The sequence below is a fragment of the Misgurnus anguillicaudatus genome, chromosome 13, assembly GCF_027580225.2.
Source record: "Misgurnus anguillicaudatus chromosome 13, ASM2758022v2, whole genome shotgun sequence".
NCBI lineage: Eukaryota > Metazoa > Chordata > Actinopteri > Cypriniformes > Cobitidae > Misgurnus > Misgurnus anguillicaudatus.
In genome coordinates, this window is record NC_073349.2 from 15257837 (window position 1) to 15283655 (window position 25819).

The 25819-nt window shown below is 37.2% G+C and overlaps 2 protein-coding genes across 3 annotated transcripts in view; one reads left to right on the forward strand and one right to left on the reverse strand.

Annotated features, from left to right (window-relative positions):
• Positions 1 to 12309, reverse strand: part of dnah12 (dynein, axonemal, heavy chain 12) — a 39016-nt gene extending 26707 nt beyond the window's left edge. The window contains 24 exon segments of the mRNA XM_055188111.2: positions 56 to 212; positions 299 to 418; positions 495 to 777; positions 2469 to 2590; positions 2748 to 2942; positions 3051 to 3251; positions 3352 to 3537; positions 3757 to 3997; positions 4111 to 4304; positions 5903 to 6037; positions 6434 to 6559; positions 6649 to 6784; positions 6872 to 7050; positions 7157 to 7248; positions 7374 to 7527; positions 7668 to 7856; positions 9574 to 9769; positions 9921 to 10079; positions 10187 to 10256; positions 10423 to 10612; positions 10734 to 10760; positions 11368 to 11449; positions 11816 to 12032; positions 12203 to 12309. Of these exon segments, the coding sequence (XP_055044086.2) occupies positions 56 to 212; positions 299 to 418; positions 495 to 777; positions 2469 to 2590; positions 2748 to 2942; positions 3051 to 3251; positions 3352 to 3537; positions 3757 to 3997; positions 4111 to 4304; positions 5903 to 6037; positions 6434 to 6559; positions 6649 to 6784; positions 6872 to 7050; positions 7157 to 7248; positions 7374 to 7527; positions 7668 to 7856; positions 9574 to 9769; positions 9921 to 10079; positions 10187 to 10256; positions 10423 to 10612; positions 10734 to 10760; positions 11368 to 11449; positions 11816 to 12015 (3634 nt within the window). The 5' untranslated portion in view covers positions 12016 to 12032; positions 12203 to 12309.
• On the forward strand, positions 11877 to 24194 carry atp6ap1lb (ATPase H+ transporting accessory protein 1 like b). Of its 2 annotated transcripts, none has more exons than XM_073875137.1 (7): positions 11877 to 12007; positions 17371 to 17411; positions 20193 to 20278; positions 20463 to 20704; positions 21163 to 21213; positions 21313 to 21556; positions 22696 to 24194. In XM_073875137.1, the coding sequence occupies exons 1-7, from the start codon at positions 12003 to 12005 to the stop codon at positions 22930 to 22932; spliced, it is 906 nt and encodes a 301-aa protein (XP_073731238.1). In that variant the 5' UTR covers positions 11877 to 12002; the 3' UTR covers positions 22933 to 24194. The 2 variants fall into 2 exon arrangements, with proteins under 2 accessions (XP_073731238.1, XP_055044098.1); XM_055188123.2 differs by lacking the exon at positions 11877 to 12007 and adding an exon at positions 14812 to 15042.
• Positions 24195 to 25819: the final 1625 nt, after the last annotated feature.

The window sequence follows — 25819 nt, forward strand, 5'->3', positions numbered from 1 at the left end:
ACAGGAATATATACCATACTAATGCTATAATACAAATGAATCTGAGCATAAGAACCTTTCTCAATCATTTCCATGACAACATCTCTGGCATGCACATCTATAGTCACTAGAGCTCCCAGTGTGGTGCGTGTCTGTTTGGACAGCTTTCCTCTCACCAGCTCCACAATATCATTCAGTTGATTCTGTAGCTGATCATAGTAGTTCTTTAGACCCTGTGAATCAGATAGCATCAGCATCTCATGTACAGTACAGTACAGAAAAAGCATACAATCTGCTGATTCACGGAAGAGTTTCTCACATTAGCTCCACCTCTGATGGCCTCATGGACCTCCAGTGTCCAGTACATCTGAGAAGTACAAAGAACCACCTGGCCAGGCCACTCACGTACCCACTGACTCCTCTCAGTCTCTGGATAAGCCTGAACAAAACATCACATTATAAATACTTATATTTCTTACTAAAACAATAAGGGCTAAAGGGGACATCAGTCTCACCAGCCTGGAGCGATTGATCACATCTCTCACACTTTTCAACATTATGTCTTCCACCTGCACCAACCACTTTTCCACAGCTCCTCGCGCTTCAGATGTGGAGATGCGCTGGATGAGCTCTACGCGCTCCCCTTCACTGCTGTACATAGCTTGGATGTCCAGGGTAGGTAGGAAGTCTAATTTGGCGATCCCCTCAAAACATTTCTTAAGGTGGGGCTGTACTCGCAATGGATCTTTGGTTTCAGAGAGGATCTCCAGCATTTCATCATTTGACAGAAAGAAGAATCTACCAAGGGTAAAAATTATAAAATTATTATATACAATTCAGTGTTTCCCACAGGATTTTGAGAGACTGTGGTGGTGATGACGTCACCCGTTAATTAGCATATATGTGACGTCATCATGTCGTGTTGGCGTTTGATCTAGTGTTGGCACCTGAAATATGTTTCACTTCTACTCTTTGATCTGTATCTGTATTTGATCTGTATTATGTATCAAATTATATTTTAAGCCGAATTAAGCTGTTTTAAGCAGTGAAATAAAAATGTAAATGGGAATCATGAAAATTCTATTTGTGGGGGCCAGTGTTGATTCTGTGGTGGGCCACCACAAATAAATCAATGTATGGGAAACACTGCAATTTGTCTAAGTTAAGATAAGAACATAGTAAAATATTGAAAAACGTGGTGTTTTCCTTTAATCTAGGATGATTATATGTTGAAAACAGTTAATCACAAAAAATAACTTTAGCTTGGCCAAGGGCCATCCAAGAGTCCATATGACTGACACATAAAGCAACCAATAATATTTCGCATTGTGCCGTGTCATGTTTACGGGCATAGAGATGTCTTCACATAACAGACCAATGTGTGTAATGCATCATTCACAAACATCTCTAAAGTTTATAACAAAATGGCAAACACATGCAGGGTCACATTTATGAATGGCCCACAGTCTCTGCATTTTAAAGGAATATTCCATTTTCTTAAAAAAAATCCAGATAATTTACTCACCACCATGTCATCCAAAATGTTGATGTCTTTCTTTGTTCAGTCGAGAAGAAATTATGTTTTTTGAGGAAAACATTGCAGGACCTTTCTCATTTCAATGGACCCCAATAGAGCCCAACATTTAATACTCAACTCAACACTCAACAGTTTTTTTCGACAGAGTTTCAAAGGACTATAATTGATCCCAAACGAGGCATAAAGGTTCTTATCTAGAGAAACGATTGTCATTTTTGACAAGAAAAATAAAAAATATGCACTTTTAAACCACAACTTCTCGTCTAGATCCGGTCGTGATGCACCAGCGTGACCCCACGCAATACGTCATGATGTCAAGAGGTCACAGAAGACGAACGCGAAACTCCGCCCCAGTGTTTGTTTACAAGTGTTGAGAAAGAGGATCGTTCCTACATTGTTCTATGTGGAATGATACTAATTAATGTCTTTGTGTCAGTTTATTGTTTAAAATGGTCCGCAAATGTGCGTTTCATTATGTAACACGTGACCTCTCTACGTCACTATGCATTTACATTAGGTCACGCAGGAACGGACCTAGACAAGAAGTTGTGTTTTAAAAGTACATATTTTTTAATTTTCTTGTCAAAAATGACAATCGTTTGGCTAGATAAGACCCTTATGCCTCGTTTGGGATCGTTTATAGTCCTTTGAAACTGAAAAAAAAAACTGTTAAGTGTTCAGTTAAGTATTAAATGTTGGGCTCTATTTGTTGGGCTCTATTTAAGTCCATTAAAATGAGAAAAATCCTGCAATGTTTTCCTCAAAAAACATAATTTCTTCTCAACTGAACAAAGAAAGACATCAACATTTTGGATGACATGGTGTTGAGTAAATTATCTGGATTTTATTTTAAGAAAATGGAATATTCCTTTAAGCTAGAATAGGAAATATTTAGCAAAAAATGACACACTTCACCTTTAAACACACATATTTTGAATCAGAGATAAATTACCGTGGAAAAAACAATCTTTTCTTCTCAAGGTAAGCGTTCAGGCCTTTCATTATGTTTTCGAGAAGGAGGAAAGACTCTTGCAGTTTTTCAAACAAGCCAGGAAGAGAGGTTGCAGGTAAAATCTAGGCAAAATTGAGTTTTTATTGGCATTATTTTCCAAACACAAAATAAAACAGATCAATAAGCTTTACTCTATCACGTGTGCCAGTCTCATCTCTGTAACAAGGCTTTTTCTAAATCTGCAATTCTTAAAATGTTTGTATTTGGTATTTGTGGCACCTTTGGGTGTTTCACACAGTGTTTCATGACCTCCTTCCAGTGCTTGTTTACAGTTTGGAACAGACGACCCTCTTCAGGCATCTGCTTCATTATATCCTCGGAGCTGAAGATGGGCTCCAGGTACAGCCACTGATGTTGCACCTTCAGCCACTCGTCTATAGTATCTTGGATATGGATCAAACGCTCCTCCCAGGCCTGAGTATAACAAAGTATTTCTTCTTTATGAAACTCTTATAATCTTGGTCATAAGATCTTCAATGTTTCATAATGATATTGAATAATATGCATACAATCTCACAGTACCTTAATTTCTTTCTCAAAGGGCTTGATGAATGGAGAACCTCTCATTGTTTGAGTTTTCACAATCTGGTCGTCCAGCATGGTTTGGATCTCTTCCACAGATGAGAGGATAGACACCCCAGTGTCTCTGTAGGGATGATGATGGAATGACACAGAGTCCCAGACCTCAACCATAGTCTGCATGGCCCTCTCCAGAGCAAATTCCTGAATGTGTACAAAATGATGTCAGACACCTAGGTTTCATATTTAAAAATAATATCACAGTTTGACAAAATAATGTCAATTTGAAATCAAGTGTTCTTACTTTGCTGGCTCCTACACTGATGCCCTCAAATAGCTCCAGGTACGGAGTTAGGTTCTGTTTGAGGACCTTGCGCAGAGTTGTGCCTGAGTCAGGCGTCAAATCATAGCTCACAATTTCTGACATTTGCTCCCAGTGTCGAGGCCTGATGCCGGGATTGCACAGGATGGACACCATTGGAATGTACTCCTGATGATTAAAAATAAAAATCAGCAATAGATCCCCTAGTAAATACAATAATAAAAGAATAGTTTAGCCTAATATAATTCTGCAAACATGCTCTCTCGCTCATATACTTTGTATGATAATAAGCTGCAACAACATTTCCATTTGCGTTTCACAGAAGAAATTCTGAAACAACCTAAGCAAGGTACTAACCTGGTCTGTAGGATGGGGTGGAGAACTTACCTTAAACTCTTTGACTTGATCCAAAACACTGGAGCAAATAAGAATAGTGGCATCTTCCTGTTTTTCTTCCTCTTGTTCTTTGGGCCTCTTCTTCACTCCTGCTATTCTTTCTCTCTCCTGCTCAGCCTTCTTCTGTTTCTGCTGGAAGAACTTTAGCATCTTGTATATCTCTCTGAGGTATTCCTCAATCTCCTGCTCAATACTGTCACCATTCAAATCCAAGAAAGATCCATCCATCCATCTAAACTCGCAAGACAAAAACTGATTAAGTTTCTTCTTGGACAAAAAATACATTGAACATCATCCGTCTGATATTAAAGAAAGTGACTCTCAGTGACTGATGATTCCACATACCTCTTCTTTGTCCGCTGCCATTTCAAAACCACATTGAAGAGCTTCTGATAGGGTTCAATAGTTTCCTTCATAACCTCCAGCTCTGGGTAAGCAGTTTTGTCCCATTTGTATAGTTCTTCTTCTTTATTGATGAACGCAATTGATTCCTCAATATGCTGAATTATTTTCTGCACAGTTCTGACATCAGAAACATACTGGCAGGAAAAGAGAAAAGTTTACACAAAGCAAAATAAATTAGAGTCTTTCTGAAGTGTAACAACCGTTAAAATGTTCACCAATGTTCTTGTTGTTTACTCGTGCAAAAACACTAAAAAGAGATGCTAGGCACAAAAAACGCACATCATCCAGGTTTCTGTTTACCATAGCAAAAGTGGCAAAAGGACAAAAAAGCACCATAAATATAATTTAAAGAGATCAAAAATCTCATTCATGCTTCTGTTTCATTAAATAAGGTTTGACACCACTGGCCTGAGTGCTATTCATAGGCGATTGTAATGCTGCGTTTACACCAGCCGTGGTAGAGGCGTCAAGCGCGAGCGATTTCAATGTTAAATCAATGTGAAGATGCGTTGACACGCGTCTGAAGGTCTCGCGGTGCGAATGAGGTGTTTGGCGTGGCGCGGTAGACGCAATTCCCCCTCATCAATTGCGTGAATTGAGTGTATAGCGCGGGACGCGTGAATGGTGCTTTTTGTGCATTTTGCACACATTTTACGCAAATTTGCGGCTGATGCCCGAGTTGAAATATTTGAACTTTGGTGGATTTTCGTGCTGCGTTAACCAATCAAGAGCCTGCTTGCTGCTGTGGCGGAGTCACTCATTCAGCATGAAGGCTTGATATTGCCCGTGAGCAGAGCTATACGACACAAGTTCTTATTTCTGGAGACAGGAATAAAAAGGACCACGCTTGGAAGAGTGTCCGTGAGGACATTGGGCAACCTGGTAAGTTGTAAATACACATTTCACTTTTGAGTCATGTGACGTTTATCGACCCGTGCTGTTTATTTTCCCCCATAGTAAGATGACCAAATACAAACCTGTAACTCTCTCGATATAAATGCACAATCAACATCAGCTATCCTGCAAACAGACAACCGCATAGCACTTGCCCCTCCCACAAGAAGCAGATTTTGCTCTGAGGCGTGTCAAATGGTTGCTTTTTCCGCGCGTCTACTTCGCTCTAGACGTGCGAATGCAACTGTTCAAGCGGCAAACTAGGCGCGGTAGACGCGTTTTTGACCCCTGAAACGCGGTTGGTGTAAACGCAGCATTACACTTCAAGAAAGGTGGTTAGGGGGCAGGGGGGCTCTGCCCCCACCGACCAGAGCCAATTTGGATTTTGTCTGAGCTATTAATGAAATAGAAATACGAGAATTCATATTTTATTTGTCTAATCTTATTATTTTAAAGGTTAGACTGAGTAACTTAAGGCTAAATAGTTCATTAGAAAATAGTTAATAGAAAATAGTTCAATAATTCATTTAAACCATAATTAAAAACCATAAAGCCGCACTCTCTCGCTACTTTTAAAGCATGCAGTACCCTTTTTGACGGTAGGTGTCCCACCAAGCATAAACACGAAACTTCACATAGGGTGCCATGTTACATAACAGAAATCACCATCCAATTTGTGAAATTATATGAAAAATAGAGCTTGGAACAGCTTGGACACTTGAAACTTAAAGAATCCATGATAGTAAATACTAAAAAAATTCATTTTTGATTGAACAGTTTTTTTAACTGGACAGATAATTCAAGCCTGACATATAATTGATAATATTTTGTTATGTACCTGTTGCATCATATCGAGTTCAGAGCACTCAGCAAATTCGTCTATTCTGCGGCCTACTTTCTCCAATTCTAGCAATAGGTTCTCTCTTCGACCCAGAAGTTCTTGCTGACCTTTCTGCTTGGCGTCTTCCATCACCTGCAATATTAGATTGTGTAATGCAGTGGTTCTCAAACTTTTTCCGAATGAGGCCCCCCTTGTGTATGGTGCATTCCTTCGTGGCCCCCCCAAAGAAAATTTATGACAAAAACTGTTCTAAAATTTATTTTTTAATTAAACAAAACATTTTAAGTTATACAAAGTAGTGCTGTTGGTAAGTAGTCTTATTTTTATTAGGTTTAATTACACAGAATTCATGATTAATGAATGTATTTTAAATGCCATAAAACTGGGGCCCCCCAGGCACCATCTCGTGGCCCCCCTGGGGGCCCCGGACCCCAGTTTGAGAACCACTGGTGTAATGTACTAAAGAAAAGCTTATATTTTGTTTTATTATTTAATGTCCTTTAAAATCTCTAAATATGAAAAAATCACCTTGTCACTTTGTTCAAAAATCGTGTAAAGGTTTTCTGGCCAGAGCTGTACTGTGGCGTTCAATTCAAGATGCTCTGCATCAAAAAAATGAACATCCAACAAATAATTCAGCTTGTGTTGTGCTTCCTAGAAGAAGTATAAACAGTTATCATTTAAATTATTATTCGCAGAAGAACACAGAAATAAGCATGTGCATGTGATCCTGCGATACCCACTATTATCCTGTTGTTAAGCTCCTTTATTTCTTTGGTTTTTACATGGTCAATGTAAGCTATCATCGCTGTCATATCCTCCGTTGTCTCAGGGACTTTCACAGCCTTGTCTTTAATGATCTCAAACTCTTTACAGATCCTAGAAAATACAAAATCATGCTTAAACATACCACAGATCTAATAAAAGCGGTGGAAATATTGACAAAGGAACTCTAGCATATCTCACTGAAGACTGGATTGATGTAGCGAGTTGACAAGCTTCCCCACGAGAACTTCGCAAAGGGTGTCAGCTTTCTTTGTGAGGCCTTGCTTGAGCTCCTTACAGTCTAGTCGTACCATGTCAAAATGCATCAAAGAGGGAAGACCAGATATCTCCTGTGACAATGACCTAAAACGGTCCACTTGCTGAAATACAGCCAAAGGATAAAACAAACATGTAGCATAAAATAGATTATACACAGACACACTGCTATATAATGAATAAATGGCATAGATATATGAGCAGGTGTACCTTAGTGTACTCCTCAAAAGAATGCTCTTCTTTCATTAACATTTCCACTTGTTCCTGTGCGGTTCCATTGACTAACCAGTCATATGAATTAACTAAAAAAACATAAATTGAAAGAAACAAGTTTACTGTTCAGGTTTGTTTTTACCACTAACCATATTAGCAAGAGTAATAGTAATGTTTGCTTTATTCCCAATATTCATAAAGCTGAGATACTCACCATAGCTCTGGAAGTGTTTGGCAGGTCCTTCCAAGTTTTTCCTCACAGCTTTTCTAAGTGTGTTCTGTGCCCACATCTGAACATGATCTGGAAGCTTGGCATCCACGACAGGATCGTTGACCTCTTCTAGCCATGACTGGGCCGTCTGTACTTTCTATATAACAGGTTAGAGATATGTTTCTAACAAAGATAAGCATGTAGATTGTATCTGATTCATAGATTAGTTAGAATCTTATTAGAGTAACCCATATTTCAGGTGATTTAGAGTAATCATTCACTTGTCCATCATAATACCTGCATGGTATTGCTGATGAGGTTTAAAATTTCCAGCACAGCCTCCTCTAGATCATGAAAGCTGGGGTAAAAATCCATCTTTTCGTCATCAAATATCAAGTCCATCTTAAATAGCGGGAGCTTGCTGATATTAAGAGGATCAAATAGGCTGACAAATTCCACCACACTCCTCTCAATTAGTGTCTTCAGCTAGAAATAAAACAGAAAACCAAACCACATCAATTAGTTTTTTATTTATCCATAATCAATAAGAATACAGATAGCTTGTCAAAAGTCTTGTTAAAGGGACAATATGTAGGATTATACCACCAGAGGTTGCATTTTTACAACAATTATGCTGGGTACACACCAAAAGATAATCAGGCTGATTTTCAGCCAAATCCCCCCCTTCGAACTATGTCCCGATTATCTTTATGGTTCTGCAGATTATTTTATCAGATTTTCCCTTGGTGTGAGGTGTGTTTAGAGTGTCCGAACCTGATCGGAAGAACGTCGTAGCCGCCCTGATCGCAATTCAGATCAGAAATCCTGATCTGTGGGGGGAACCCCGAGGACAAATGTAGGCACGCCCTTGAGATTATCAAGTGAAACCAAACAATATCCAATCAGAAAGCGAGACGATGGAAGACGGAAGCAGTCATGGCGCAGCACAAAGTGAAGTTGATGCAAAGTGAACTTGTACAGACCATGTTCTTTACCTACACCCCCTTTCTTTTTTCCTCAAATTTTCTGTGAAAATCATTCCAAACACTATTATTGAAATTTCTTCCTGCATATCGTCAGCCATGCTTATTCTGAAGTCTCGCGAGATTTTGTGAGATTTCCTGCGTTCACAGTCGAGACTCTAGTTGAAAATCTGTTTGTGTGTGGTGTGCTGTCTTTGACACATCATGGCACACCACACATTATAGGAGCAAAACGGTTAAGATTTTTTATCCTCATGTTTGTGGTCTCACATTTTGAAAATCTTATGTTAAGGTGTAAAAACTTTTTTTTTGGTGTGTACCCAGCATAAATGACCTTATAAATGAGAGTGGAAATATAGGAGATGTTGTTTTCATCATCCAGAGACGTATGGGATTCACTAATCATGTTAATGGATGAGGAAATTATTATTATTATTTAAAATAAGATTTTCTCTGGATTTGCAAATCCTTGTGAACGTTTGAGATTATGTAAGTACATAACTGCATGAAATATATCACAATGTGCAAGTGGTTTTGGACATTTTATTACAAAAATCGTACATATTGTGGCTTTAAAGAATTCAGGTCATCAGTTACTGGGAATATGGTTCTTCAATTGTTTAAAATCGTCACTAGGACAAACACAATTATGAACGCCTTGTTGAAAGAGACGGGTGACACACAGCAACAGCCGCTGGCGGTGTGCACTTAGCAATTACAGTTACCTTAAAATGTATTATACTTAGGTTCTATGTCCACCAAGGCATTTAAACGTGGGTGACAAAAGTGCCAGTTGGTTGGTGTGGTATTTGTCACGCCCCTGCTTCACTTTGATTTGACGACTTAGTGAAAAGTGACATTAATGATCCCAGCGTTTTTTTTTTACAGTTTTCAACTCTCTGCGACTAGAACAAATGATCATAAAAAAAATGCAGTGCTTCCATATCATGTTTTTTCAAATCCTTTGGTGGACATGGGCCTTAAAGCAGGATTTCCGAACACATGGGCTACATTTATGGTGTTTTTGATAATTTTGGAGCTTGACAGCCTCTGGTCCCCATTCACTTTTATTGTATGGAAAAGAACCAAAACTGTGCAGAATGTCATTAGTCGTTGTTTTTACTCCAAGTTACTTTTTTGTAAAACTAAAAAGATATCACATTATGATATTATTAATACCAGCAAATCTGAAACATTATCAAAGATAAGACTCGATTTACCTGATTAGATATCAGTGTTGAGGCACAGTTGTGAAAGGAGTCAACCCTTCTGGGTTTCACCCTCTGCAGGGTGGCTTTGCTGGTGAGAAGGTGAATGACTTTGGGGAACCAGGATTTCATAAGCGCCTTCTCGACTCTCTCACACTCCACAGCCACTTTGTTGCTCAGGCTCTCACAGTCTACAGGCCCTGTAGACCTTTATGAAAGGTGTCAAGATGAGATTTAAACATATGGGCATTTAACACTGGTGATTATTTATTACTCCACCACTATCAGTTGTTATTCTACAGCATGGATTATCAAGGATTGTCTTTAAACATTATATAATTGTTAGAAACACACAGTACCTGCAGTTTGAGAGATCAATGAGGAGCAGATTGGAGAATGTGCTGTAACAAATATCGAGGACGCTTTTCATGCCTGGATGTAATATGTGTAGATTCTTCTTTATCTCCTTTCGACTCTGAACATAACTGTCATGCCATGGACAGGAGAAATCTAGAATCCTGACAAAGCAAAACCAAAATCTTATGTATTGCTCTGTTTGGTCATCACAAATTATTATAATTCGACAAATGTAATAAACCTTGTCTGTAGGAACCCACACACTTACTCTGCAGATGCATTACTTTCTTCAGCAAGATCTGCGTCTGGTGACCGTGGATCTTTTAGTGTAGTATTTACTATGAAAAACATTAATAACCACAAAATTGAAATTATTTAACTAAAGTTGAATACATTTTCATCACAATTTTTAAATAACGCGTCTGGAAAATGTCCCTTGTATTTAAAAGATTAAAAAGTATAATTTAAAAAAAAATAAGCAAACCCGGAGTGGTTTTGACTCACCTCTGTGCTTGATCATGACTCTGAGATAGCTCTCACTGACCTCCCTGCATATCTCTTCCAGTAGCTCTAGTTTGCCGGGTCCCTGGCGGAGCTGAGGGGATACTCGGGCCAACATGGCATCCAGCCACTTTTGTTGAAAGGGTGCGACAGGACTTCGCTCAACGCATTCTTTCAGACGTAAGTAGTTCATCTACAGGCGGAAAGTGGGAGGTGTAAAGATATAAAAAATATTAGTATGAGAGATGAAATATATATTTAACCATAATAAAAAAATAATAATTAAAGCTAAGGTAAAAACAGAAAAAACATACATATTGTTTCCTCTCTTCGCTGATCATCTACAAAAAAATATAAACTTCATTAACAAATACAGTTCGACATCCCATGTGTATATGACTTCCTTTCTTCAGTTGAACACAAAGTTATGTTTTATACAAATATGCGTTACTTTATGCACAAATATAGTTCCTAAAATGATCTGAAAAGGACATGAACCCATCCTAATAATAAGTCCAGTGGTTTAAACATGTTATTAATGAAAACATATTTACAGATGACACTTTAATCCCCTAATAGTAAAACCAAATCTATGGCCTTGACTTGAAATAGTCACAAGACACACGAGAACTTATAGGATTTAAAAAAGATTTTTTTTTAATAATAATTTTGCCAAATAAGTGCAAAATATGAAATGTTTTCTCTCACACACATATCGTTTCACTTTAAAACATATTTATTAACCCAATGGACTTGTTTAGATTATTTTGATGGATTTTTATTTATATGCCTTTTAAGAATAAAATAAAACATATTGTGTTTAAATGAAGAAAGAAATCTGTGTCCTTGATTAGGAGACATTTTTCATTATTTTGTGAATTATAGCTTAAAAATTAAATGCTGAGGTACTGTACAACCATGTAAAATGATCAAGTAAAGGTTTCATACTGTTGAGGGAAGCTCTGGTTCAGGGGATGAAACTGGTCCAGCATCCTTTGCCTTTTTGTAAGCTTTCATTGCCCTGTCAAATCTAATTACAGATATCACCATTACAGTGTGTCCTCTTTATAATACACAGCATGTTAATATGATATTTGAAGCAGAAACCACAGTGTTCAGCAGTATGGTGTGCTATTAGGCAATATCTTGTGACAAAGGCAAGACTCGCATTTATTAACCCAAATGTTTAGTTTCCTAAAAGTAGTGTAAACAGAATTATTTTAATTCTTTTTTTAAAAGTATTATTTATGCATTTTTCCACATAGGAAACAAAATAAATATTTGTAGTTGAAAACGCGGCATTTAAAGTGATAAATAACGTATACGTTACATGAAATAATAGAGAGTCAACAGAAATAATATCAACAATTAAACTTAAAAACAATAAAGTTCTCACATCATTCTTTGGATCTCTTGCTGTTGCACTTTGCTCCTCCTGTGGTGCAGGAGTTTTCTCCTCACGGTCTGTCTGTGCTCGGGAAGGCTAAACCCTGACCTCCCACCGTCGACCTCTATGCTTGGGATAGGAGGTAAAGCTTTGTACCTCTTCAGAGCATCCGCCCCATGAGGTTTAAAAGCCTCCGATGAGGTAGGCATTTTGAATGACGAGTCGACTGGAAGAAATTATTCGGTTAGATATATTACACTGTGCTTCAAAATCGAGCCTATGTAGGCTCAATGTTTATGTTGGCACGCAAATGGGTAACAAACTCCGAGCCAAATATGTTTGTTCATACCAAAAAAAGGTTTTGACGAGTTGTTACAAACGAGGTTGCATTGTTACCTGTTCTCGTAGCTGTTAATTTGCTCTATACGACATCTGTTAGCGCGAGAGAAATTTGCAGTTTTGCATTTTCCGTAAACACTTTGGTTTCCATAGAAGCGCGTGGTATTAAAGTCACTTGTTTGACTGTATTTATTGCCGCAAAAACCGACAGGCGGATGGCATCACAGTACCGCGAGAGCGATTCGACAGCAGACTCCTTCGTATGATTTCTCGAATAGCTCTCGCGGTATTTTGATGTCATCCGCTTGTCGGTTCTTGCGGCGTCACATGAAGTCGAACAAGCCTACTGCAAATCACTAAGAAAATACAAAATGTATTACTCATATAAAATAGACACACTTCATTTATTGTATTTGTTTCTTTAAGTACTTGATTTAATTTAAAAACATATTACTTGCATTGTATGGTCATTGTTTATTTGATAAAAAAAAAATGGGCAGAATGCTGTAGTATGCATTAGCAAAGTGTTGTATTTCCTTTAATATATTACAGTATGCTAAAATGTACTAAAAAGTGTAAAAATTATATTAGATGATGAGCTATAAGATGAGTAAATAAATGCAGGTGTGTACAGTATGAATGCTGTACACCACTAGGGGGAAGCAATTCACCAACAACGCTGTTTTGGGGCGTTCACGAGCCAATAAAAAACTTAATTGTTTCTATTACAAACAATATTATAAACCATATTATCTGTTTACCATTACCATTTTTTTCTTCTTTTTTTATTTATTTTTGTCCCCTAAGGGCAATTGATTTTACAGCAAGACCAGCACATAATAAGACAATTTGCAATGCATTTCATTTCATGTAGGGTGTTTTAGGTCTTATTCCAGTAGGATTTAATGGTGTTTTATTAGTTCCTAGATAACATGCCATCAATAGGATTCAACACATTACCTGTAGAGAGTAAAGACCCATACGGCAAAAAAATAAAAATAAATAAATAATAAATAAATATATATTTAAATATAATTTTTAATATATTTCAAAATAAAAAATGGCCAAAAAATATATGTACTGAAATATATTTTGAAATATATTTACAAAAATGTATTTTTCACCAATATATTTTTTGCCCATGTTTGTATTTTGAAATATTTTGTAAAAATAAATTTATTTTAAAGCATTTATATTTACGTTGCATTGGAAGAAAAACGTTGCATGTTACAAACCTCTAAATATTGAAAAGATTAAAATTAAATATATTTTTAACTGCAAAAATATACTTATAATTTTATATTTTACACATTATTATACATTTTATACTGATATTTTATAAATTTTATACTTTATATTTTGGCCAGGAAACATATATTTTTTGCCATATGGGTTGTAAAATAAGAAATGCATTTGTTGCCCCAAAATACATTTTGAAATATATGTTAATATATGAAGATTAAAACTACATATATTTTCAAATTCAAAAAATATATATTCAATTAAGCTTTACTTTCTACAAAATGTAGTTTGCATATATTTAAAACATATTTTTGGCCAAATATTTTTTTGCAATATGGGGACCTACAGAGGCCATTATAGTTGTCATAAAACTAAAATTCCCACTGTAACCATTAAATGCATTACAATTTATTTATCTATTGTTTTTTTAAATGGGTTGGATGAAGATCAGTTAAATGAATAGTCTTTCCAGTGCTATCATAATAGATCGTATACATCTTGTATTTAATAGTTTCCAATGTACCTGTATAAAAATAAACTTTTATTTTCAATTAAAAAACTGTAATCTTGTGAACTGTAAAGTAAACAATGATGTCACCCTATGCCCTCAACATTTTGTCCTCACTGCATTTCACAGACCAAAGTAAATGTTAAAACAGGTCTGTCTTATCCAATAAAGATTAGATTGACAGTTGTCACTTTGCTCTTCTATTACACCGTAAGCACATTTTAGACGGGCAAAATGACCCACTTGTCTTACATTTAGCGTTGCCATTTGTTTTTTAAATCTAAATAAGACTTTGTCTATAGACATGGTATGTTGGCTTCAGTTTAGTCTGTGTTTATAAAGGCACAAATCATTCATTCCTGCTTTTGTAATGTGTGCCAACCTGCTGAATGCCTCAACCAGACAACTGAACTAAATTATTCAAAACATCCAAATCTAAATCATCAAAGAATGCAACCATAAAATGTCAGTTGTGACAGTGCAAGATCACAGTCTACATTGTCAACATTTTTGTTTACCCACTGCTTTAAATTAATTTTGTGTGTTATGCAATGCACTACTGTATAAGGTCGGTGAAGCATTTGGGGTGTTTGTATTTGATCTCATTTATCAACGTCACTATATGTAAATCTAGCTCATGTCACCTCTTATTCTGCTTTGAAAACCCAACTTCAACTAAATTACAACCTTGCCAGATTTCAAGTGCTTATAAAACTGGGTTCGTTGGACAGGAGTTGAAACACATAAATCCTTTTGCTCCAGGCTGGCAAGCAGCTACTGTATGTTTGTATGTGAGAGGGAGTATGCAGAGGAGAAATAGAGATAGGGGAGGGGTAGAGGAGTGAGTGAGTGAGCAAGAGAGAGAGAGGGTGTGGAGAAAGGCTGCAAGAATGAAGCATGTGAGGCGAGTGACGCACGATTGTCTTCCCTCTGCGTCCTGATTGGCTGCCCGGGCTGCCCGTCACAGAGCTCAGGTTTTAGGGATGTGCTTTCAGAGCAGATTATGAAGCAGACCTCATCCCTGGCAGTCTCGTCAGATTGTCTCAATGGCTAAACACAAGCTTTTCCTGCTTTTTTCGTTGTTACTGTGTGTGTTTGTCTCTCTGTGTTTGCCCTTCGATCAAGTGCCTGCGATCCTGGACAGGAGGTAAGAGCTGCGCTTTCTGCTCTGGCATGAGGAGGGGGAATGGGCCAGTGATGCTGTGCAGCTGATGCACTGATGTCTCAGTCTATTACAGTGGGCAGAGACACCTAGAAATTGTGCTTTAATAAGATAATGTTTAAGATTGAATTTGGGGAACTCGTGAATTAATTTTCTACATGTGAGCTATAGATTTTGTATATCTTATTGTTTTGGTGCAGTTTTTCTTTTAAGTCTGAGACATTTAGACATGGCTGTGACAATGGGACAGCATGCAGAACACTTCCAGTGTTTTGTCTGTAGGAGTCAGTTTACTGATGCTGCTCCATTGTAAGAATGAGATAAAATGAGATTCCTATATGGGCATCTTTAAATATAGTGAATACAAAAGTATTGTTCACTTTTTCAGTGCCTATTTCTTTGCCAGAGCACATATGAAATAGAATAAACGCTTCGATGCATGTATTTATTTATGTATATGTGTGTCATTAGATTGGCTCAGTGTTGACATCTGATATCACTGTATGGAAAACTAGTTATGAGTAACTAGTTGTGAGGACGATGTTTCTTGTGCTGACCACACAAAATACAGTTCATTTTTAAAGTTTAAAATTCACAAATACATTACAAATGTATCTTACTCTATTTTATTATTCTAGCATATATTTTTGTATAGTAAATGTAAAAGTGGAATTTTTTCCATTCACAGTGTTTGTTTTAAGAACATCAGCAAACTTGCACATTTTAATGGATTTATTTATTTATTATATATTTTTTATTACTTTATGATAGATTTTGATGTTTGGATACAAAATGATTCGAAAATATTGCTTTTTTTATATTATCAAAAGTTATAATAACATTTCAAGAAGCAAGTGCAGTTACCTGTGTTTTATTACTTATCCATAAGAACGTTCAGTTCTGTAAACTGCAGTGATGGTAAACAGCCCATGCAACTAACCCTCCCTAAACAGATCTAAATCTTACAATTCGTTCTGTAAGGTATAAATGCAGCATTGCAGTCTGTTGAAACATTATGGCTCTGGCTAGTCCAGAAATGTATCTTAGGAGTAAAAAGGTTCGGTGGTTTACAACCCTTCTCAAGTTTCTCAGGCTCAGTACAAAAACAGACGCTCCAGAAAGGAAGCAAGTGGAAGTAAACCGAAGGCTGTAATCTCATTAAAGACGATTGCACAAATCTATTTATAAGAATTGTTGTGTTTTTAGAGTACTGTGTTGGTGTATCACAAATCTCTTATATCAAAACATTTAAATCTATAATCTATACTGTAAAAGAGATGACAGCAGTAATGCGTGAGCTCTGCTTTTCATTACACGAATGCTCATTTCATCACTAAGGCTACTGTGTCTGTCCAAAACCAATGACAGTAGCGCAGTCCCCAGCTGCTGACCTCGGTAAACTGGCATTAGAACAAAGGCGAGACTCATGCATTCACACACATGCACTCCTCAGCAGGGCTATGAAGACCAGATTTGCTTGGCTTTTATTTATTTTCCTAGCAGAGCTACCAAAAAGTGACGTGAGAAATGAAATGTTTATGGAGGTAGCTGTGAAAGGCTTTATATGTCCTTTTTGCATCTTTTCATGCCTACATTTGCCACCTCAATTGGATTACAGTGTTTTTGAGTCAAAACTGTATGTCCTCCAGATGGTGATGCAATGTTTATATTGCTAAAGAACTAAATGAACTTAAATGCTCCATGTGGTAATCTGTTTATTTTTCCTACGAGTCTGCATGTTGTGCTGAATTTTTTAATCTCTTCATCATAAAGCTTCAAGCATAGACAAATTACACACTACTGTATTTGCAGGGATGTGACTATAGCTGTATTCAAGAAGTATTAATGAAAGGGGTGAAGAAGAGCATTATGTCAGGCCCTCTGAATTTTTACCTGCTGTCTTGCCAGATAGGGCAACAACAGATTTCTAAAAAGGTTTATGGGATCGTCTGCCAAGCCTATTACCTTTGTGATTAGACATATAAACGGTTCATCTTAGGATAATCCTAAAGTTTTCAATGCGGTCACCGAGGGCCAAGAGACACGCAACTCAAAGTGCCATTAAAGCCGTTTTTACGGTCTTAACTTTGTTGATGGACTTGAGGTGCTAAGCACGTTTCAAGAATCATGACATTTGACTAAATGTCTTGTCTACTGAGACACTAATCTGGACTGAAGATGTCAGACGTGTGGTCATGCATCACTGCTGCATCAGCCTGAGTGGATCTATGGGAAATCTGTCTAAGACGTTAATAAGTAGGCCACGGTGTGACACAAAGAGTTCAACCCCTTATTTTGTTTTCTTTTACACAGCTCGGAGGTCCCACCATATCAAGCTGTGAGAATTAGAACAGGTCAGTATTTATTTTTGTACAATAGATTGTTTTTTTAGTTTTGCTTGCATTACTTTTTCTGATTTATATTTATTTCTGGCTTAATTGTAATATAATTTCATTTTCTTAAACAGTTCTTCTGCTCATGATTTGTGTAATTTCTCTTACCTGTGCATTATAGGATAAGATAATACTTTTGAGGACAGTTTACATGGTTTAGATTAATCCAGGACTAGGCCTTAGGAAAATAAAGTAGTTTTTACAAAAATACCTTACAAAAAACAATACTGGTGCACATCTTGAGACAAAACAATGGCACTGATAAGATATGTCAGTGTATGATGTTTTTAAATTAAGGCAGCTGAAACATCCATTTAGTCTGTAAAAAGTTGTGAGACTTTAGTCTTAGACTATGTAAGCCCTGTCTAGTAAACCAACCCTTCATGTTTAATTATTTTCATTGTTTAAGCCACAGCAATGCAGCAAGTACAAGTCAACAAAGAATTCAGTTTAGTCAGTGGAGAATAAGTTTTATACTTTTTACATACACAGCAAAGAATGACTTTCTTACTCAGTATTTTTGTCTCGTCTTCAGTTCAAATATCAAAAGATTCTTAAATCAAGAAGAGTTTTCTTTATGAGCAGAGTGACCTAAGAGAATAAGTCTGGTTTTTAGGCAAAAAGTTAATATGTGCTTAAAACAAGCAACAAATTCTGCCAATGGGGTAAGACATTTTTTATTTGATTTTTCTTTAATTAAGTGTTTAAGAAAAAAGTTATTCTTACCCCATTGGCAGATTTTTTTTGCTTGTTTTAAGCACAAATTAATTTATGTTTTTTTCTAAAAACAAAACTTATTTTCTTTGGTCATTTCATATAACACTACTGTCCCAATTCTTATGGATGGCACTGTATAAAACAAAATTGCTCTGTTTGCTGTCAAGACAAGAAATGTGTAAGATGAATATGAGGCAAAAGTACAGAATGTTAAAATTTATTAGCATTTGATTAGGTTTCAACACCTACATGCTTTACCAACAAAGAAAAACAACCTTTTATCCTCACTTATGTATGTGTTGTCACCAAATGCAAGACTTAAACTGAGGAAGCAATGGATCAAACTGACACATTTTCTGCACTCTAAAAATGGCTGGGTCATTTTTGACCTATAATTGGTAAATATTGGACAGAACACATGCTGGGTTAAAAATTCACCCAATTGCTGGGTTATTATACCCCATGGATGCATAATAACAACCCAACATTGGGTCATTTTTAACCCAGCACAGGGTCATTTTTAACCCAGCACGTGTTCTGTCCAATATTTGCCCATGTGGGTCGGGAGTAACCCAACCATTTTTAGAGTGTGCTTTTCATGTGTGAACAATTAATGCATCTGGACACAGTTTATCACTTAACACTCGTGAGACAATTGTATCAATATGCTCATATTTGATTATATTAGAAGTATTAAAATTCAAACGTGTTGCTCTGTTGAGTTGGTAAATTAAAGCAACACTATGTAGTTTCTATGTAAAAATGACTTACAGCTCCCCCATGTGGTTGAAAAGCACCTGGTATCAGACACTCTTCTGCAGGCAGGGGGAAGGGCGGGGCTGTGTGCTCTACCCTCCACCGCCACTTTCAGAGTGTGCTTGTAGCAGCTAGGAGGCTGCTCAGGTTGCAGCAACAGTACAATTTGTCCAGTTAAAAGTTGCTCTATCACTGAAATAATTTTAGAGACATTATTTAAAGGTAAAAAAAACTACATAGTGTTGCTTTAAAAAAGGGGAAAATAAAATGTGACATTCTGTACTTTTATCTCATATTCACCTTTTAAATGGATAGTTCACCCAAAAGTGAAAATTCTGTCATTATTTACTTACTCTTATGTTGTTACAAACCTGTATACATTTCTTTGTTTTGATAAACACCAAGGAAGCTATTTTTAGGAATGTTTGTAACCAAACCGTTCCTGAGCCATATTCACTTCCATAGTATTCTTTTTTCCTATTGTCCCAATACCTATGGAGTGAACTGTATTATGTATCCATAATACTTTCATGTCTACATCACTGGGTTATTTTCAACCCAGCGTTGGGTCAAAAAGGGACAAACTCAAATGTTGGCTTATATCAACCCAGAAAATGTTTATATTTGACCCAACAATAGGTTAAATCACAGTGACGGCCGTCATGTGTGTGGTTCATAATTTCAAAATATGTGTTCTGCGTGTCGAGATATCTTGTGTGCATCATGTGTCTTGTCAAAGTGGGAGCCTGCTGCGGGCGCGTCTAAAGGGTTTATGATAAAAGAGTTTGCCAGATACTCGCATAATCTAATGCGTAATCAGAGTTTACTGTTAAGGGAGTGTCTTGCATGTATTTTGTGAACGTGAGCATCTCTTTTATCATAAACGCTTTTGATGCGTGTGCAGTTGGCACTTGTTTTGACAAAACACGTAATGCACATGGTTCACATGAGTCAACAAACACATATTTTGAAAACACGAGCAACACACATGACACTCCAAACACATATTTTGAATTTGCACCCCTCGGAAGAGCACTCACGAGCCGCGACTGTTAAATTACAACATACGTGATGGGGTCGTCCTTTTTGACCCAATGATGGTCTGAAAATAACCCAGATTTTATTATCTTTTCTATTCTACCTTTTCTATAACACAAAAATAAATAAAAAACTATGTTTCTTGCATGTTCCTAAAAATAAAACAGTGAGTCACTGAAAACACATCATGCCATCACCCCTATTGTCCTACTTTAACATTTTGTGATGCAGAAAGAGAACAAGTTGAGAGTCCAAGTGCCTCACACGAGGAGAGCTATTCGCCTGCAGCTGAAAATCCACTCCGAAGAATACTGCAGGTATTGCATTTTCTCTGATAGTCAATGTGACCTTGGCTTCTATAAGCAACATCTCTTAATTCACCCAGCATCCTACAAGACTCATAACACAGGTTTAGATTTAGAAATGGTGTAAAAGGAGTAAAAAAAATCTTTTAGAAATATTTGCACATAAATAATGCACATGTCCTGTTATTATTTTTAGCCTTACGGGTGGCATCTGCATGCCCAGCCCAGAACCAAGCGGAAGTTACTTCAGTCTACCAGCTCGGGACCTTATTCCCCACTCACAGTGGCTTACAATGGAAAGATATGCATCCTTTTCAAAGCTAAGAGACTGGCTATTCGATACAGGAACAACACTTTCCTGGACCTCACAGAGAGAGTGTTTGGACCCAATGCACTAGTTGACACCAAAGGCTCCGTCTGTACCAAGGAGAAGGCCACGTATGTTTACGTAAAAACTTACATTTCAATTGTACAAGTATATTCAGTCTGTCAAATTCCAGCTAAAGTCTTTTTTTTACTGTTTTTAACATAAAATCATTCTGCACAATGTAAAGAACATTCTGTGAAAATATAATCTTGATATATTTAATATTGAAGTAGATAAGGCCACATCAAAGATTAAAATGAGAGAGAAATCAATGACAGAAATTAAACTTTGATGCTTTTTAATTTTATTATTGGATTATGAGCCATTAGCCTGAATTACACAGATGTAAAATTTTTATATTTATATAGATATTATTAATAATCATAGTGGCAAAAGCACATTTTTAAATACAAAAACATTTTAATTAACACTGGTTGTCAAATTTTGTGAAACATGTCTACAGTTAATGTGATGAACTGCTAAATATGAATAGATATTGTAATTGTGAATACTGATGACATTCTTCTAGGTTATCTTTGCGTTTGGGCGATGTGGAGGACATCAAGGGACTTATAATCAGGTGAACTCTCTTTCACTCTTCTTTACGCAAGCAAAATTTCACAGGCTGATAGTACCTGGTCAATAATTGAGTTATTTTTGTCTGTGTTCTGCGCTAAAGGCTTCAGATGTCCAACACGTTTTATGAATCGGTAAACCAAAACTGGTTCACTCTGGACAGCGTTCATATCCACTACAACTGGACTCACGAGGCCACGTTCAATGCAACAGAGGTCTATGCCCCCGCCACCTATTCTTACCACTGCCAGCATGTCAGCAGCTTACAGAAATATGACACCCTACTGGTGCCCAGCTCGCACACTGACAGCTCGGCAAACTGGCACATCACTTTCACTGATTTTCAGGTAGCTGCCATAAAACATGCTTTACTGTTCCTCTATCTCATTTGCGTTAACGGTTGTAGGTTCAATACCCAGAAAACACACGTACTGATGAAAATGTATTAACTTGAATGCACTGTAAGTCGCTTTGGATATGCATAAATGTAAATGTACTGTCAAGAGTTTTGATATTTCTAAAACACTGTACTTCTAGGTTTACATACATATTACTTTTAAAAGAGAAAAAATATCCCAGTACAGTATAATGTTTTGTTAAACCAGGTTGGTTTAGCTCACACAAAAACTCCAAAACCACTCTTAAACAAGACCAGACTAATCAGGTTGGGAGACCAGTTAAGACCAGTTTAGGATGTTGTTTTGCAGGGTGGACCGAAATGCCACCAGTTTGATACCACTTTAAAGGGACACTCCACTTTTTTTTAAAATAGGCTCATTTTTCAGCTTCCCTAGAGTTAAACATCTGAGTTTTACCGTTTTGAAATCCATTCAGGCAATCTCCGGGTCTGGCAGTACCACTTTTAGCATAGCTTAGCATAATCCATTGAATCTGATTAAACCATTAGCATCGCACTAAAATGTCCAAAGATTTTCTATATTTTTTTCTATATAAAACTTGACTCTTCTTGAAGCAATGATATTACGCAGCGCCCGAAAATAGTCCCCTTGGTAACTTTCAATAGCAGGGGACTATTTTCGGGCACTACGTAATATCATTGCTCCTCCTGCAGCTATGGTATGGCAGCAAAGTCCTTGATTATTACACCAGTTCCTCGCTACCTTTAAATTTCTGTTGTTCTTAGTACACGATGTAACTACAGAAGAGTCAAGTTTTAAATAGGAAAAATATCGAAACTCTTTGGTTAATTTTAGCGTGATGCTAATGGTCTAATCAGATTCAATGGATTATGGTAAGCTATGCTAAAAGTGGTACCACCAGACCCAGATATGAATGCAGCTGAATGCATTCCAAATGGTAACCTATGGTTTACCTCTAGGGGAGCTGGAAAATGAGCCTATTTTCAAAAAAAGTGGATAGTCCCGTTAAGCTGCATTGTCCAGCATTGACCTGCTCTACAATACAGTACACTGTCATAAAGAATTCGATTTTCAATCATCTTATTTACTGTGCGCTTTCTTTTCAGATCCAAGCCTTTAACGTCCAGTCCAACAAATTTGCTTCAGCTAGCGACTGTGCGACCTTCTTCACTCCAGCTATCTTAATGGGCCTGATCACCTCTCTGATTCTGCTGCTGGTGTTGGCCTACGCCCTGCACATGGTTGTCCATCTCAAGCACATTGACCGCTATGAAGAGCACAAGACCACCGTCTACTTCCCCCGCACCCCCGAAGCTGAGCTCCCGGACAAGAACAGCGTGTAACCGGTGTCACGCTGTTAAACCAGCTGCGGGTCAGTCTTGCAAAAAACTGGTGTGGACTAGCGACAGAAGGATTGCTATTTCTGATTCTGGTCTGCCGCATTGTCTTCTTGGTCTTTCTCCTGCCTGGTACTCTCAATGAACGTCTTAACGTGCTGTAACTTCTTACGGTGGATAGAATGAGGTCACCTGATGGTCAGGTCTTTAAACCCAGGCCGGATCCAAAACTGTGGCACATCACGGCTATCCAGGACCAGGACTGGGAAACCTATGGAATGAGGTTGTGAGATTGCCTTTTAATAGACCACCATTCTGGAGGACTTTTCAAAGCACTTCAATGGTTGGATACTGAAGTACTGTGGTTAGAAATATTGAATTGACTCAAAGATGACAGAAATGACTGTGGTCTGAATATGAAAGTCTTTTTTTACAGTACTTCAAAAATCACCATATCATTCATCTGTAATGGAGTTGTTGGAGTCTATGGGGATCTGCCAATTACTAGAACTGTTTTATGACTGCCAAAGTGGTGCAAAACTATTTGTGAGCCTTGTCGCATAACTGACAGTAATAATGTGAATACGAAAAGTACAACGCAAACCGTAAAGTGTACAGTGCTGAAAATTCTGCTGTATTAAATTGAAGTGTTCCAGGACTATTCGACGTAGATTCAAGAACTCGATAATTATACTCATTGGCTTAAAATGATCGTCTAGATATTCATATAGATCTGCTGTTTTAGTAATTACCAAACTTTCAGTATAATGCACCTTTGAAAGCTCTAAATATTAAAAAGCGCGTATAATATTTAGCAAGTAAAGAAACTTTTTTTAAGCTTCAGGAGTATGTGATATATTGCACAGAAAGTTTTTATATGAACTCATAATTGCTAGATCTATATACAGTCCCTTTTCAGGTGGAACATATTAGGATGGATAGATAAATTTAGCACCACTTGAGAATTTATAGTACAGACAGTATAGTGATGCTGAAAGAATGCTGTACAATTATTCATATAAATGTTAAATACCCTCAGTATCATAATCGGTATACTGTACCTCTGTATTTACAATAATAACATCAGTTACTCATTATCACAATAACCTGCAGCATGTCTAGAGAAAAAAACCTCTACCATGGCACGCTTGATACTGGAGGTAAATGTGTGTTTTCATTTGGATTGAATGATGATGGTGTTCACACTGAATTGCACAAGAAGGTTTCCTGAGTTAGTTGTCTGAACAATAAACAGTGTCAGATCAAAACAGTGTGTCCACACCTTTATATCTTTAAAAAGCAATAGTGATTGCATGCATTTGTTGTTGTTAGAGCCGGCCCAAGCCTTTATGGGGCCCTAGGCAGAGTTTTTTTGCGGGGGCCCCTTGGTGCCACCAATACGATTGATTGACTTGTATAATAATATATTATTATATTATATAATTACCACAATGGTTCACTGCTGACATTCATATAAAAAAACTAATAATAATTAAATTAAATATCAAAATGTCATTTCGTGTGCTCTTGGAGGCCCCCTGGTGGCTTGGGGGCCCTAAGCAATTGCTTAGTTCGCTTATGCCTTGGTCCGGCTCTGGATGTTGTAATGTTGTTGTATGAAAAGATTGGCCATATACATATTGATAAAACACAAGCTGGTCTCCAGACTGGTCAGGCTCCTCTATTAGCTGTTTATAGAGATATTTTGGGCACCTGTCAGTTCGTCAGGCTAAGAAACCAGCCGGTTGACCAGCAAAGTCTAGCTTGAAAACCTAAACCAACTAAAACCATCAAACCAGATTTAGCTATTTTTAAAATTGTGAAAACTAAACAACCGCTCCTTAGTAGGGGACACCGCTGTTGTTCTAACCCACTTCACAAGGACTGTCTGCTACAGCCTGGGCTATTGTGGTAAAAAGCAGCAAGTTCATTGTGTCTCCGATTATTTTCTGCCCTTTCTGCCATCTGTTCTCCTCTCACACTTCACAGCAGGAGCCTACGTCGCTGCCCTTTTACCGGGACAGTTTACCTGTTTGCCTTCGAATTTTACTCACACATACACCTATTCTCTGGGACTCTCATGGCACCGAGTGTTTTCCTGCAGGCTCTTAACAGTCTCAAAGCTGGCTTTAGTCTGGCTTTGTGATGCAGATTCAATGTCATGTCACTTTAAAGGGTCGGTCGTGGCATAGTGTTGCTAAATAATTTTTCTGTCATTCAATGTTAAGTTATTTACATTTTTTGACTGTTGTGCTATTATTTAAATGCAAGCATAGCTTTCGTCTTCATTTGTGCCAGACTGTTACATGAGTAGTTACACGAGTAAGTAAAACGTGTCGATTTTTTAAGAGGATAAAAATTAGAACTATATTGTATGGCGGAAGAGCACTTAGTTTGAAGCACTTCGATCTTCCAGTAACATCATTTGAAACACATAGATAAGCTACAGTAGCCGCCACCCGACAAACATGTCATCGTTGGAGACACCTTAGTAAAAAAACTGTCCGTCAAGGGCTTCTGTAGAAAAATGGCAGCATAAAAAGGCGACTTCCATGTAAGGGGACCCTCGGTGTAGATTAAAAGGTCTCGTTCTAAGGTAATAAACACATAACGGTTCATTATGAAAGGTCTTTATACACCCCTTATAATATAGTTTTGTATATTATTTTGCATTTCTGTCAAAAGATCCTACTAAAAATTACACACTGCAACTTTAATTAATCCCTGTTTGGATCCTAAAGAATGAATGGGGTTAGGCTAAATGCTAACACATTCACGTCGTGCTGTACAAAGATTAAGTGCACGCATTGAAAAAAGAAAGTTATGTATTCATTCGTCTAAGTTGAGGTAAGAACATAGTAAAATATTGAAAAATGGTGGTGTTTTCCTTTAA